Here is a 16,461-nt window from a genome sequence, read left to right on the forward strand (position 1 = left end):
GCCATTAACTGGCAATATAATCTCTATCAGCCTCACAAGCTCTACAAACATGCTACTCCCACTGTGACCCATTACATCAGCACGTCTCAGTGGTCTCACAAATTGCTTACACTATTACAAAACTCACACAGGATCTCTTTCTATTTTCTTTCATTCCAGTCATCCGACCCGTGTGTTTAGTAACTAAGACTGAAGTTCAGCTTTACAGGAGCTACAAAATGTGTCTTTCTTCTTACACCGACTCTGAAAAAACACCCTGAAATCAGTCTGTTATTCTACTGCACAGCAGAGCCACAGGGACATGAGAGTTTGTCAGTGCCCTGCTTATAGGCACCTCAGCAGGGGCTGTGCTAGCCTGTGGCTACCGGCCCACTTTAGACAAACGGATTCATCACACATACGTAGCCACACGCATCACACATGTGGGTTAGCTGTTCCTCTGCTCAGCCTCCCGATGTGCTGAGGAGGAGCTCTGGCTGTCCTCCAGGTCGTCTCCTTCTGCAGGGAAATTAGGAAAAGGAGAACATTTTAACTGACATTAAAGAGACCATATCAGTTTTATTGTTGGCCTTTATATACAAACTTTATTTGTAACTCTATTCATTAGCTTCTTGGACTGATGATTGGACTTTTCAACCAAAAAGTCAAATCATTTCACAATTTGATGGAAATCTGACAATCAGGTCACTGCCATTGAGAATTGAATAGCTCAGCCAGATTTGTAATTTTTAACCCAAACAATATAGTGACCTTACAGCTAAGTAATGACTGAATGATTGTTAGTTCAAAATTTCCATTAGCATTATACATACATAACAATACACAAAACTTCTTACATATTTTATTATCAATTCAGTGTCAGATCTATTTAAACTTGTAAATGATGATAATCTCATTTTGATTTTGATTTGCTTTTTCAACATAGCTCGTTTCAAAAACCAGCAAGGCTGTCTCTCTTTGTGTAGAATGGCATAGAATATATACAATAGAGCCTAACATACAGCAGCCCCACAGTACACCTTTACTCATGCCTGCACACCATCCATAATAAAAACCCAGTAAAATGGCTGTCAATTCCTGTCAATTTGGGAAATCCATCTATTATGAGAATGAAGAAAGTGGGAGTAAATAACAAGCAGCATTGAATGGTATCTTTAAAGAACTTAATCTGCACCTGTAGTTCACAACATAAATACTTTTATTCATTGATGTTGAACTTTCTCAAAGGAAACTTCAAATTTGGCACAATGCAACAGGACAACTCTTACAAAAGTGTGGCTCCTTTTGTTGGACAGTAAAGAACTTGACTCTTGAGTACACATTTTGAGAATTGCAATGAGAGTTCACTAGATGACTTTCATCTCAACTAGGTCCAATCATGAGCCCAAATTTGTTCATCATGACACTTTCAGAATCAGCTGAAATATCTTGTAATCCTTGTAAAGGATCATCATCATAATTCTCATGGACTGGCTTGTATTTGGTGTATAAATGGGGCAGAGTCATGGTAAAATGTATGGTGATGAAACATTGTGTATTAAACAGCCTAGAAAAATAGAAATGCAAACATGAAGAAGATTGTGAAGGATACTAAATTGTTTAAGGTATTGTAGCTGTTCTACTGCCATGTGTGAATACAGTAGTATCTTAGAGTAGAAGACAGTAGTTCACCTCCCCCTCCTGCGTTGATGTGCAGCTGGGACAGAGACAGGGTGAGCGGCAGCTCTCGTCCCTCTGGGTCGGTGGGACTCTGTAGGATGTCATGCATGGCGTTCCTTCGTCCTGTCCTGCCAGAGGCAATGAAATCTGCATACGTGGCCTCAACATCAGACATCGCTCGGGCATCGTTCACACAGCAACACCTGTGAAAAAAACGAAAACAAAACCCACACCTCATGTGGTTGTTTGCCATATGTTTCTAACATGTAAGTGTATTTGCAAATTATTGTCCAAACATAGTGAAGCCAGTGATTTCACAGTAAAATTGGATGAAGCTGCATATCCTGTGACTTTACACACATGTAGATATTTATCATGAGAGTACTAAGACTACATTTTAAACCCTGATTTGATGATTTCTGTCATTTTAAACCTGCAGTGCTTTACACTGCACCAGAACCATCAGCTCTGATTTTCACAATTCTTTTTTGACATCTTTACCACATGAAGTATGTCATGCTAACCCAGGCTGCCATCCCATAATTAGGCCCACAGGTCAGGTATCATGTAAAGCTGGGCCATGACGTCTAAACGCATTGTTACTGTATAATAATGGGATTTGCATTGCATGTAGGGGTCTGGTTTCAGCATCTACTCACCCTCAGTGACAGCTCCACCAGTGCAATAGCCCCGAGCTACATTACCAGGGAGTGACTTCACCGACAATTCAGAGCGACGGGCCCGACATCACATCAGCCGACCTACCGGATATATCCGCACAGTACAACACACGCGCATAGAAGAGCAAACACCGAGAGCGAGCAGCGAGCACAAATCCAACCGCCTCACATGACACAGCGAGTCAGCGCGTCAAACACCGAGAGGCGACATGAATCCCATCAGCAGCTTCGACGAGTCCTCGATCCGCTCTCATGGCCGCCACATCTTCCTCCTCCGCGACCAATCAGCGGCCCGCAAACCGCATCCGAGCGCTGATTGGACAGGAGGCACAAAAGGATGAGAGGAGAGCAGCAGCATCATGATGCCTTCACCGTCATCTCGTAAAATCTGCTTTTCCCTGTGATGGTGGCTGTCTTTTTCCTTAAACTTTATTAATATCAACGTTAAGAACAAGGCAGGTATGTGTCCAAATATGTCTACATACATGTGCAGATGAATAGTAAACAAAACAAAATTAACAATAGGATATAAATAGTGTTTAAGAGAAAGAGGGGAAGAGTATTTTATTTCCACTGTTGTATTCATTGAATAGATTTGTTAATTTTACATTACCTATGAGTTGTGATGTCCTTTATTTACTTCCAATTCAAATAAGAAAGTCGACGATGTGGTGTATTATTTCCCCTGTGTGTAAGTGGAATTGGCCTTAGGATCAGCAAATGTACAATCATCATGTCCAAATGTGTTATGACAGTCATCACTCTGAGTCAATGTCAAGATTAATTCTACATGACATATGATGTTGTCGTTAGCTGCCGGGCTGTCTTCCCACCAGCTAAAACAGACAAAGCTTCAGCAAAGTGTCACCTAATGAATTAAAAGGCAAAAGTCTACACTGTAGTTTTAATGGAACCCGTAGGGTAACATTTGCCTACTGATTCATTTTTGTGTAAAGTTGTGAATATCTGTTGATTAAATGATTAGTCAGTTGATGGAGAATTTATCAGGGACATTTTTTACTGTCAAATAATTGTTTCAGTCAGATTTTGTTCCCAGCTTCTCAAATGTAAGCACTTACTGCTTTTTCCGGTCTAATATTATAGTACATTTAATATGGTTAGAAAAAATTTAATCTGTTGCGTTCACATATGAAACAATTAATCAAGTGATTTATAGAATATTTGACAAAGCTTTTTTAAAGATTTTGGTGTAAAAGTGGAAAGACTTGAAGGGAACATCAAAGTAGACTAACTGCAGTCGTATAATCAATGATCACAGTTTTATGAGTTTATATATTTATATACTTTTTATTGCTACCACAGCTGTTGAATTCACAACCCACTGCACCGTGTGTTGGTGTGGAGGGCAGACCATCTAAGGTACAGCTAAAATATTATTCAGAAAAAGAATGATTTTTATCTAATATGGTGTTTATAAATATGTATTAGTGCGACTCTATATTATACAGTGAGCTTTCAGTATCCAGAGGGAGATAAAATCAAGTTGCTAACCTCTGGATCCTTTAATTAGAAGGAAAAACATATTCTCATTCAACTTCGATGTATACATTTCTCTATAAAGATGTTTCTGGATCGGATGAGATGCTGTGCACTCGGGACACACTGTGCATTAGTGCTAAGGACATTCTCTGCCATGACGTAAAGTTAGACTGGAAACAATCATGTGTGCATTATTCCTTCAGACCACATGGTGGGGCTCTTGTCAGCATGAATGAATGCATCGTTTTGTGACTACTTGTCTTAAAGCCAAACCTAGAGGCTTCACTGCTGTTGTTAGACAATGAGGATATTGTGAGTGTTGTGTGTCGTATGTGTTGTGTTGATTACGAAATCATTTTATAATGTAATACAATAATGTGAGAGTTAGTTCCGTCACATCCAGCAACAACAACAGAGTCGCAATGTGTTTCCTCTTGCAACAGAGGATATGGATCAACTACTCTGACTAAATGTCTGAGTTTAACACCAAATTTCATGTTGTTATAAAAAGTTATTTAACAGCGCTATGCAGGGATGATATGTTTTTATGTATAATTCATCATTGTACTGAAATACCCTTGTATTTTAAAGAGTAAATGAACACCCACTAAAAATCTTTTCTTCTCACTTTGCTGCAATGACGTACACTTGTCCTCCATGACCCAGTGACATCACTGCTGGGTGAGGTTCTAGGCACAAAAGAGACTCGCAAACATTTCAGCCACCAACTTAAAAAAAACAACCTGTGACCGCCTGAAAACGGTATCATACAAAAGATATTGATTTTAGCTAGTTTGAATCACCTATGTGCACATGTTTCAATGTTTTCTGTGATTCTGTAAATTGACTTTCTCCAGTAATGATCTCAGGGGTCATGTGGAACAAAGAAAATTGGAAGGCTGATGACATTTGTATATTTTCATAGTTTTCTTTAAAACCTAACTTTTGATTCTCTGTCAATGTAGATAAAGTATGGTACTTATTATTGTTTTTTTAATTTGATTGGCTCCCAACTCCTAATTCAGGACCAATTCAGCAGAGCCTTCAGATCACGCCCATCAAAACACTGCTTTTCAGCGTTGTGTTAAATTGCACAGTACAACTGCACAACAGCATTTGTGTTTTACACAATGAAAAAGTATGTTGTCAGTCAGTGAGTCAGCATTAGTAGGATCCTTTCAGAGTTATGATTACTAACTTATACTAATGCTAAACTAATAACGAATCATAAAAACAGCAGGTAAAGCTAACAAAAAAACAATGTTATCAATGTTGTAACAGCCACGAGTGCAGCTAGGCACCAGTGTGAGTCTCAGGCTGTGTTGCTGTGGAAACATGTTCTTAACTTTAATACTCGTGGCGCAGGGATTCAGCACAACACATCTGGGCAGTTGTGAAAAGGATTGTGAAAAGGAGCAAATAGTTGAGATCAGATATCTCCCACCGCTTCAGAAGCTGTGTGGAGCCTCTTCACTGTTAGCTGTGTGCTGGTGGCAGGATCCACAGAGGCACAGCTCACTTCACTGGTTCTTTACACTGCTGTGCAGTTCCTCTCTGTAATCCTTTCCAGTTGTTTGCTGTAACTGGCTCCTCCACAAAAAACCTGCAGACCATCCATGATTACTGCATTGAAGTTGCAGCATTTAACAATTTAATTGATATACATATTGTGATTCAAGTCATATCTAGCTGTTTGAGAGCAGTATAAAGTTGCGCCCCCCCTTTCTTCTCTTAGTGGCTGAACTGCGTATGTTCAGTAGGATTCACAGCCTTTCTCTAACCAGTTCTGACAAACCCATTGGCCGAGGACACTCAAAAATACTTTTTTTATGATATAGAGCAGAAATAAAAAATACCTTTTATATAGAGGGGTTTCATGCTCAAGTTTCATCTTTTAGAGGGAAGAACAGTGGTTTCCCATTGAAGGTACAGTAGAATCTAGTGACATCTGAAGTTGAAGTTGCATGTTGCAGCTGAACACCCCTCACCTCACCCTCTCCTTCCAAACAAGTTAAAAAAAACCTGTGGTAGCTTCAGTTTTCATATAAACTCAAAAGGTGTTTAGTTTGTCCAGTCTGGACTAAATTAAAAAGCATGGCAGCCTCTGTAGAGAGGACTTGTCCTGATGTAAATATAAAGTATTTAAATATAAAGGGACCATTCTAGGGTAAGGAAAAATGTGTACAATTTAGATGGAACACACTTGTGAAAACATCTCTACAATTATTTTATATTGAATTTCTGCCAATTCACCTAAAACCTTTTTTTCCTCATTGTATTTGTAGTGAGGCTATTATTTGAAAAGCTTTATTTTTTTAAACATTTTCAGATAAGTAATAGTGCAAGTCAAATTTGTTGGTTGAGAAGACCAACCCTCATTAACCCACAGAATACTTAGAAATGATCACCTGCAAATAGGCACAGTCCACTGTGATACACATAATTAAGAGACTTTAATGTGGAGGGAGATTCATGCACATACTGTATATCAGCATAATCAAGTGCAGACATGAGATTCAGAAGAAAAAACATGTCATGTTTTCCTTAATGGTCACTTAAAAGTGCATCTGTTCCTTGTGAGACAACATTAATATTCTGACCTATCCCATTCAAACTCATTTGTATCTGCAAATACTATGTTTTTGTTTTATAGGAGCATAATGTGCTGTTGTGATTGTTGTGATTGACGCACAAATACCAATCACATCAGTTAACTGCTCTCTGACGTCATCCTTTTTTGTTTTCCATCAGGATTTTTGAGTTTGAAATAATAATGTATCTGTTTCTATCAGGCAGCAACAAGATTGTGGTCTGGTTTAAAACAAAGAAAAAAAATAGACTCACTGTTATGACCCGTCTGATGGTGTAGTGTCTAGGGCCTAACACTGGCAGAGCAGGGTGTGTGGTGTGGCAACACAAGTAAACAAACTAAGGTTTGGGTAAAAGGAATAATAATTTATTATACAAAAGGAAACGCCACAGGGAACAAGGGAACTATGAGCGGTGCCCAAGCAAAGAAATCATAAATCAAAACGTGCAGTCCTAATCTAGTGCAGCAACACTCTGAGCTATCACAGAAACCGAATCCTAAACTACTCTACACATAATAAATACATGGTGTGGCACCTACTCCTTACATAGTGAATTGTAACAGGTGTAAGGCTACTTGGTGGGAATGTAGACCCATGGGTGTCTTCCCTGTTCACCTTTCCCCTGTGCATGAGGCAAAACTGAACAAAAACACTGCACCGAGTACAGACCACCAAACACAGAAACAACACAACTCTGCACTCACACACACCATCCTCCAGCAAACAACACAGAAAACACAGAAAACAAACAACAGCACCTCTCTCCCTCCCTCTCTCCCTCCCTCTCTGCCCCTCAAAAGAGCCTCACACACAAACACAGCACACATATATGGGTGGCGGTGGCGCCCTCTGATTGGCAGACAGGGCCAGTGGGATGATTGGACACAGGTTGGCTTGATTGACTGATCACCTGGGGAGAAAACAGAGGAACAGAACAGAACACACATACACCACACTGACACAAGAGGGGGACGTAACTCACTACGATTATTAGCATTTAACCAAAACCACAATCTTTCACTGAATAGAACCAACATACTTTTATTGCCAAACCACAGAAGGACTCTGGACCCATCATCCAACCCAAGTATGAGCTCAGTGCAGTTTGTTGATACAGCCTTTCACATCGTTTCTGAACATAATACAGACATGATACATTTATCTCAAATGTGGGTAAACTGTATATGAACTGAATTTCTAGGAGACAGTGTTCTGATATCTGATGATGTCAACATTTTTAACTTATCAGTTATGAGTGGTGTGGATTTGGGCTGTATGTTTTCTTTGATCCACTTTTGTCATGTATCTGAATTTTTTAAAGAAGGTTTAGGTTGAAACAAAAGCAAAGAAAGAAAAAAAGTGTAAAAAAAATGCAGAGTGGCATAGATTGTATTATTCCAGCATATATAGTAAAAAAAAGTGAACTTGACACTCTGACATAATGGAAGCTACTATGTAGGGTATTCATAAACCATTTAATGGGCTGTTACCTTTACAGTAAAATCCTGTGATTTTCAATATTAATATTGTTTCATTGCATTTTTTTTATGGATGGATGGCCTGGTTTGGGGTTGATCTCTAATTCCTTTGCTTACGTTTCTGTACATGTCATTAGATGGATGCATGCGTCTTCTCGCAGTATCTTCAGTAAACATTACAGTTTTCACTCTCCCGCTGACAAAGACACGGTGCCCTGAGCTCCTTCCTGTCTCTTTGATTTTTAGATGAAGGTTAACCTTCAGAGGGAGGAATTTCATTACAAGCTGCTCCAACAGAAAAGGACGTGATTCAGTGAACCTCAGTGAAGGCAGTGTCATGTTTTATTCACTACTGAAGATGTGGTTAGCAGTAACCTGAGTGGACCTAAGTCTACAGGAGAATGTGTGGTGGAGCTGCTCCATTGATAGGAAGATATCTGAGCATTCATCTGAATGGTTTTGTCATTCAAGTTTTAATTTAGACCAAGATCTGTATGTTTTTTTATAGAATGTACGTTTACTGGGGATTTTATGAAAGATAAATGTTTTATTAAAGGTAAATCTGACTTAATATAGATAAGAAAATAGCTTTCGCAAAAGTCCACACATTGATATTATATATGCCCCACCCTGTATAATAAAGAGTGCATCCTCCTGTTAGCTTATACTGACAGGATATGCTATCTTTTTTATGGTGTGATGTAGTGGAGTTATAAGGCTTCTTCTGTTCAAAATAGCAGCCAGGAGGAAATTAAAGGTGACTGATGCAAATCAGTCTGCCAAAGTTCAGTTCTTAAAATACCTCTGAAAATCTGATGAAGGCAATAAGTTCTCCTGATATGACTTGTACCATGATGCTGAACAGATTTAGAAAGAATACAAAAAGGATAGATAAAAAAGATAGATGGATAAAACATGCTGATTACATTTTTCTACATATTTTTCTGTCGCAGCCAACAAATGAGAATAACATTTTATTTGATTAGGGTATATTTTCTATGTCTTCACACAGCTTAGCTTCAATGGGTGTGTATTTTACATGTGGAACAAACGTAGATGTTATTATTTTTATAACTTTAGACATATTTGTATAGCTCATAACAAAGCAACAGATTTTTGAATGGCAATAACAATCACAATTGATGTTGGCCCACTGTAATCCCATCACAGCCGGGGTGTAGATGTTCATGCTGGTCAGCCAACTCTTGCTCAGGAAGTGTAGAATGAGCAGCGCACTGACGGAGCAGCAGCAGCTTCAGTCCTCAGTTTATACAGAATGTGTTTAGACACTGCACTGGGTGTTTTGGCAGCACTCATGACCCAACACACAGTCACTGTAGTTACACAAAGATAGAAGATAACAATAACCAAAACATGCAGCTTGGGTTGAGTAGTTGCCTGTGTAGATACCTGGATTGTTAAAAATAGGAGCTATTTTTTTTCCCTCAGACAAATGAGGTGTACGCAGAGAAGCGCTGATGTTAACTATCACTAGTTTTGTGTGTTAGCATGCTAAGATTTGTTGTTAATGTTGGCTGAAAGGTCAGGGGGTAACAAATGTAGCAACGCTAGAAAAAGGAAAGATAAGTAGGCTACCATATGGGCCCATATGGTAGCAGAGAATTGTATCACGGAACAAGGGACTTGCCTTGATTGCTAATAAGTTCAATAAGTCCTCTAACCAAATTTGCAATTTAAGATCCAATCACAGTGCGGGCAAAATTGAGAAAATGAGGATACTTATTAATAACAGGCAATGGCCCAGATATTTTATCCAGATATGGATCACATATTGCTACTAGACTAAATTGGAGTCTATCAATCAAAGTTTAAAATGATGTGTGCCTCTCTCTCTCTCTCTCTCTCTCTCTCTCTCTCTCTCTGTGTGTGTGTGTGTGTGTGTGAGTCCCTTTAAAGTCTATCTCACTCTTTCTGTCTCTCTCTCTCACTCACATAATATCACTAATAAGCACCACTGTAGGTGCTATGTTAGTTTTTGTTGGCAGTTTCAAAAGTCACGGGTTGAAGAAACTACACAGATAACTACAGCATAATCACCACATTGTCTCATGACCACCCTTCTTTTTTCAAACCAACCTTGTGTTAGCATAGATTTAAATGAGCATGTGTTCTTCCCTGTAGCGTTGTGTCTCACGCTCTCACACACACACACACACACACACACCTACGAGCAGCTTCTCATGCAATACAACCACATTTCTTCCTGCCGATGGACACCGAGCAGCTCCACTGGAGCAGACAAGTGCCTGGCTTAAGGGGACTTCAATTTTTAGATTAGGTCAGATGAAACTTTAATGATCCCCGCGGAGATGTCAGGTCATTAGAGCAGCGGAGGAGAGGCGATGGATAAGAATAGCTGAAATGGAGTATAGTGCACGAAACAGCAAAAAGACAGCGTACTGTGGAGTATACAGCAAGTCAAGGAGTTGACACTAAGATTAATAGCAGTTAACATTGTTGCAACACAAATACATATGCTACCATGTGGTGACATTTAAATATTTGGTGTGTATTAAAGTGCTGCCTCTCCTGCTGTATGACATTTTGACTGTGGTGTGTGCAGATAATCAGAACATTCAAAGTAATTTTGTGCGCAGTGAAGCACACAGTGCATGCAAGAACAATGCGTGCAAGATTTTGTTTGCCATTGATGCCATTGACGGTGGCATTTGGAAATAGCTTACAGTTGACTGCACAAAGAAATGTGAGACAAAGAGGGACTGAGAGAAAGAGAGGGAGACAAATATAGATAGATCCACAGATAGAAAGGAGGATGTACAGAGCTCAGATCAACTGGGTTACAAACTCTTTTCTAGTGTCCTCTTGTGATCTGACTCCCTCTTGTAAAGGCTTTGTCCTGGTTTGGCGTGTGCATGTATTATATTCTTGCTTGCCAGTTTTCCTAAAGGGCTATGTCTCGTTTCAGTTGGTAAGGACCCAGAGCAGTGTGGGTGGTGTTGTGAAGGCGGAAATATTGGTTCATTCTGGACACAGAGTGAAACAATGTGCTTGGTTCGAATGGACTTTGAAGGTGATACAAAACAATCTTTAAAGTGTAGCTTAACCCCGAAGTTTTGGCTGAAGGGCCCTTCCCTGGAAAATAAAAAAAATGACTTTAGAATGCACACACAAACAAAGACAATGTGGTTGGTTTCGTTTTGGTATAGATTTGAAAAGGAGCGTGGCTTTCCAAATTCCGGCCACCTTTCTTTTTTCATTTATATCTAAATGTCATGGCGTAGAAACATCCAAATCCGTAAGCCTTAGCCCTGCAATGGTTTGAAACATCAGGTGGCGTTATGAGCAATGTCCAACACATACATTTATATATTTTTTTACAATTATGGTAGTAATTGTGACATTAAAAGTAGTAATGTCTTTCATTAAAACACAAAAAAACCTATTTTAATGTGCAGCAACTCTTTACATTTGCTATCTGCCACAAAGCAGTTAACTTTTCCTCCTGTCTTCAGAGTGCAGGAACACCCAGGGATGAAACCCCCCAAATGTGTGGGCCTTGTTTGGGGTTGCCATATGCAATATGAAGGGTACGCCGCACTCCATGCAACTGTTTAAGTGAGGACTTTTACACTTTTCACAAATGATTCCTGAATTGCAGGCAGCACCTGAACTTACAGCAGTTATGCTGCAACTGGGATTTAAACCCTGGTCAGGCCGGTCCACCCAACTGTGGTGGTTTTATCCCTACTCTGTCCAGAAGCTTCACAACTCAGTGATCATCCCTTCAGTGTAGAAAGCCTGAACTGACACATCCTGTTCAGCTTCTCCTGCTGAGGCTTTCACTTGAAAAGTACAAGATGTACTTTTTCTAATGATTATTGTCTTTCCATTTCTTTCACTTCAACGTTCCTCCTTCACAAGACTCAGACACGCTTTCACAGGGAAACTGTTGTTGGCTGTGAGGAACTGACTGCACTGGCACACACTGTAGTTCGCAGGTAAAAACCAGCTGTCTGCCAACCAAGAGGTTTGGAGTTTAAACTTAAACCAGTATTTATAAAGCACTCTTCACCACCCTTCAGTTTGCAGATGGCTTGACAAGGCTTTCTGAGTGTTACAGTGACCCGTATCCTTCAGAAGCTGGGTGTGAAGTTGAGTCTTCCATTCAGGTTCATATGATCTTACACCACATCTCTCCTTTTACCAGAACTCTTTTATGTTCCTGTAATAACTAATAATTGGTGCACAGCGACAGTGATTGAATCTGACTGAGAATATGTGATTGGACAGAACTAACATCCACAGCAAAAAAGATTTCTGCAGAACATCTCTGGTTTTTACATTATTATCTGGTTTTCCGTGATATAACGGTGGATGACAGACTCCAACATGTAAGGATGGATTTGAGGAGTTTCCATTCAGAATCAGTTATTCTGTGATTTACTCTTAGCTACTAGTCACCTATACTGTTTTCAGTCATGACCTGGGTAAAATCGAATCGGCTATGGCTAAGTTTACCCGCAGTTTGTCTTTCACACATGTACAACACAGCGGGAGGTTTTCTGCACAGACGTGTTCACAACCCCATCACATCCTCACATCATTTAGGCGAGAGGTGGAGCAGCTGAGTGCAGCAGACAGAGGCAGGAAGTGACGTATTAACTCTGCTGCGGAGATCACGTGATCTACTTTCTACTGACTATACTCAGAGGTTAGGCAGAGAAAGTCTGCAGAATCCACAGAGCATCTCCCTCGGACATTTGCTTTCGCACATGCTGGAGTGCTGGTATGTATGAAAGCAGCTTTAGTGTCACAGTTTTGGTTTCAGGACTTTCACACCAGAAAGAAGAGGAGGTTATGTCCACAAATACTGCTCCCCCATAGCAGGCGTCTAGATGTTCGTCCAATCAGAGGCCCCCTAATGAGGCCTTATTAGCATGTATTGACACTTTCAGCCAGAGGTTCACCTGATGATCTAACAGGCATTTTAAGATAAATAGAGACTTTTTGACGGCAGCACTTTTAAGTCACAGTGTACTAAAAGTCATGTGACCTATTTTCAAGTGTAACAGAATATGTGGATGGTGTGTAAGTATGAAATCAAATCCTTAGCATGTGATTGGATCACAAGAAGTGGGTGTGGCTTAGTGAGAGACATAAAGCTGTAATGTTCTGCTATTGCCTCCACACACTTGCGTCACCCATATTGTTTAAACTGGGAAAAAAATGGATACATGAGAAAATAAACCAGACCTCAGCAACATGCACGGAATTGTAACGACAGATGAATGAACATTCAGAGGGACACAGAATTACAACTTAGAAGTTTTCCTTTCACTGTGTGCAGCGAGTCAGAATGCCACTGATTCTCTGTCTGTGTACGCATGACTCATTTGCATATTGCTAATGAAATCATTTTATGTTAAGCTGTATTTGACTAAAGTAGAATTTTTTTACCGCTCCATCTACCACACTGTGGGTGTGATATTGACTTACAGCCAGACACAAGTCTGCCATACAGCACAAAGAAAGCCTCAAAATCTGAACAATATTCCATTAACTTCCAAGCTAATGTTTTCTTGAGGGCACATTTTGTCTGTGCATCTTGATTTGCTGAATGAGAGACCAAAGAAACAACCATAAGGAAGAAGGCAACTACTCAGGTAAAAGATGAGCTGGCCCATTGAACAGCTTAAATGGGACCTATTATTCTTTTCCTTATTTTCTGTCATGTAAGCAAAGGTAACAAAGGTGGAGAGCCATGGGGGCAGAGTAACTTGTGTACCATCCGGACACAGGTTTGGTTCTGATCAGCCCAAGCTGGGTCATCTGGAGAAGGGTGTATGATGTTGAAAGACGCGAAACACCCAATGATGCAGGAACATCACTAAAGATGTGTCCAGAAGTATTAGGAAGATGTATTTATGACTGCTTGAGTAGTATTATTGGCATTTCATGGACTCCAAATAACTGATGGTGCTAGTTTACTATACAGTTGAATAGCATTTCAGTCGCAATATTAGCTTTTGTATTTTCAGACAGCAGATGTTTTCCACTTCACATTTTAGCACATTTCCCTCACATACAAATATTGATGGGGCATACATAGTGAAAAATATTGAAATGCATTGTTGCTGAAAGACTAAATCCTCTTTGTTGCTGCAGATTCAATCCCACACGTGTACAGATGGATTTGAAAAGTTAACAATGAATTATGTTGGTTAAGATACTAGTTACAAAGTTTTACAGTTTGCTTTCAGAACCTCTACAACATTAAGAGGAATACCACCTGGCAGGCTTCTAGATGTTTGGCCAATCGGAAGAAAGTACACTTTTAAGGAGACCTCTTGTGAGGCCTGAGCTAATATCAGACAGAACAGAGATGAATAAGGACTTTTTGGACTGAGTCATGCAAAGCTCCTCTAGTGGAGTCCTTGGATAAACATGTTATGACAGTTGTTGTGGTAGATCTCCACATAAAGAAAATGAAAATGTATGGATTGCTTTCACAGAGTTGGGGACACAACTTGACAATGAGCAGAGGAGCTAAGTGACCTACTTGGGCTGTGAGGGTGGAGCAGGTCAGTGATGTAAGGAGGCGGCTTTTTTGTGCAAGGCCATAAAATGTTGCATGATAGCCATCTCAATCACATTGAAGGCTAAAGAATCATTATATCCCAAAAGTCATGCTTTCTTCTTTCCAATAATAACACAACTCTTGCAACAGAATATGAAAATCACCTCGAGATCATTATTAATCGTCTGGACTTTCATATTTAGGCTACCTGTGATGCCCTGAGGTACCTGATTGACGATGACAGCATGTTTCCCTCTCCAGCTGCTGCTGCCTCTGTGGCATTAATCACATCCCACACCGCACTGCCTCTCATCACCGGTGGGTGTCGCTGCTGCCGATGGTACCCAAGGCCGTGTGTGTTAGAGTCTCTCTGGCGGGGAGGAGGGGGTGGGGGTGTGATGTTGCATCGTAAAATAGAGAGAGAGAGAGAGAGAGAGAGAGAGAGAGAGAGAGAGAGAGAGAGTGAGAGTGTTATCTCTGCCTCTCTCTCCCTCGCCCAGCCTCCTCTCTCTCTCCCGTGCGCAGTGCTCCGGCTCGGCCGCTCCTCTTCCCTCCTCACTTCCTCCTCCTCCTCCTCCTCCTCCACCACAGCTGGCTGGTAGTCTCCTCTCTCCGATGCAGGCTCGCCTCTCTCCCGTCTCACACACACACACACCACCGGACCGATCACATCGGAGGGAGGCATGGAATGACTGACTGCCAGTTTTTTTTTTTTTTTTTTTGCATGGTCTGAATTTCGGGGGGAATTCGCACGTCGGACAGGAGGGGAGTCCAGAGCGAAGACAAAAAGGAGGCTCTCCGTCTCCCCCCACCCCGAGGGAATTTATTTTACAGTAAGCAGGCAGCAATGTCAGTTTCCTCATTCCGCTCGCCTCACAGCCTCCCCCCCCCCCTTCCCCATCCTCATCTGTGCAAAATGCTTGAGAGAGAAAAGATGCTAGAATATGACAGCCTGCAGGGAATGTGGCTGCATGTTGTTTTGTGTGCCAGGTGTGTTTTCTTCTTTTCGCTGTCAGTTTATTCCGAGGCGTGGTGATGGGATGCGTTTATTTATTGTGATGCGCTAAAGGGCTGTGGTGCGCTTGCATTGATCGTGGACTGAAACCAGCATCCATCCTTGGCCGGGGATGTGTGTGGGGGTCGGAGGAGAAAGAGAGGATGGTGTGTGGGGTGGGTGGGGGGTTGGCTGATGCGAAAACGGTATTACTTTCAGATTGACCTAAATATGAGTGATATTCGCAAGATTACCGCGGGTGACAGCGGCTCATCGTGAACGGCCGCGCCGCCTTTGTGCGCGGATTGTTTGCTTCCCGCGCACATCAGCGGGCGTGTGAGCGGATGAAGAGCACCTTGCTGCCCCTGCATGTGCTCCAGCTCCGGCCTGCCCTCCCGCATGTCTGCCTGCTGGAGCAGTCGCACCATGTTGATCACTACCAACCATCACAGTTCGGTTTCTGATCAGCTCTTCCTCCTCCTCCCCATTGTACAGCAATTCATTTCATTCATCACCATGTTGCCTGGACAACTGTGTTCCAAAGGTGATGTTTGCTCGTGTTTGTCTGAGGATTTCTGTCCTGTGACCTGGCAGAAATCATGGCCTGCTGTGCCCTGTAGTGAATTAGTCCTCAAACAGCTTTAACAGCATGGAGGGGCTTACTGACGCCTCCTCTCAACTTCACCCCTGTCTTCCGTCCTGACCTGCAGTGGTATATAGAGCTCAGCTCGCTCCCAAGATGGAGGAGCTCTCTAATAAGAACTTTAATGTGATGGACATTAGGGGGGTTGGGGGAGGCCGAGGAGGGGCTCGTGATTAGGCCGGCAGCACAGATGATGCTTGACAGTGATATATCTTATTAAGTTGTTATCAACAGGCAGCTTTTCTGTGTTGACCTTTTTATTGTGCATGTGCAGTATGTGGGAGCAGATGTTTTCCATTAGGCTTGAGTGGAAAAACTTGACAAGGATCAGTGGATATTGCAGCATTAAAGGTGCCG

General features: G+C 41.3%; 2 protein-coding genes across 11 annotated transcripts in view; one reads left to right on the top strand and one right to left on the bottom strand.

Annotated features, from left to right (window-relative positions):
* Window positions 1-282: 282 nt before the first annotated feature.
* Window positions 283-2,591, bottom strand: LOC109637928 (cAMP-dependent protein kinase inhibitor alpha). The gene is made up of 3 exons (XM_020100603.2): window positions 2,319-2,591; window positions 1,672-1,862; window positions 283-498 (listed from the first exon to the last, which is right to left on the bottom strand). Exons 2-3 carry the CDS (start codon window positions 1,832-1,834, stop codon window positions 428-430), a joined length of 234 nt encoding a protein of 77 aa, XP_019956162.2. The 5' UTR covers window positions 1,835-1,862; window positions 2,319-2,591; the 3' UTR covers window positions 283-427.
* Window positions 2,592-15,004: 12,413 nt separating this feature from the next.
* The window catches only part of ctnnd2b (catenin (cadherin-associated protein), delta 2b), a 154,789-nt gene continuing 153,332 nt past the window's right edge, over window positions 15,005-16,461 (top strand). For 3 of the 10 annotated variants that reach the window (XM_069511175.1, XM_069511177.1, XM_069511180.1), the window contains exon 1: window positions 15,010-15,300. The gene's annotated coding sequence lies outside the window, so the exon portion shown is untranslated. Of the gene's footprint in view, window positions 15,317-16,461 lie in introns of all 10 variants that reach the window. The other 7 variants (XM_069511176.1, XM_069511183.1, XM_069511174.1 and 4 more) reach the window with 6 other exon arrangements.

This window comes from Paralichthys olivaceus, chromosome 16, assembly GCF_024713975.1.
Source record: "Paralichthys olivaceus isolate ysfri-2021 chromosome 16, ASM2471397v2, whole genome shotgun sequence".
Lineage (NCBI taxonomy): Eukaryota > Metazoa > Chordata > Actinopteri > Pleuronectiformes > Paralichthyidae > Paralichthys > Paralichthys olivaceus.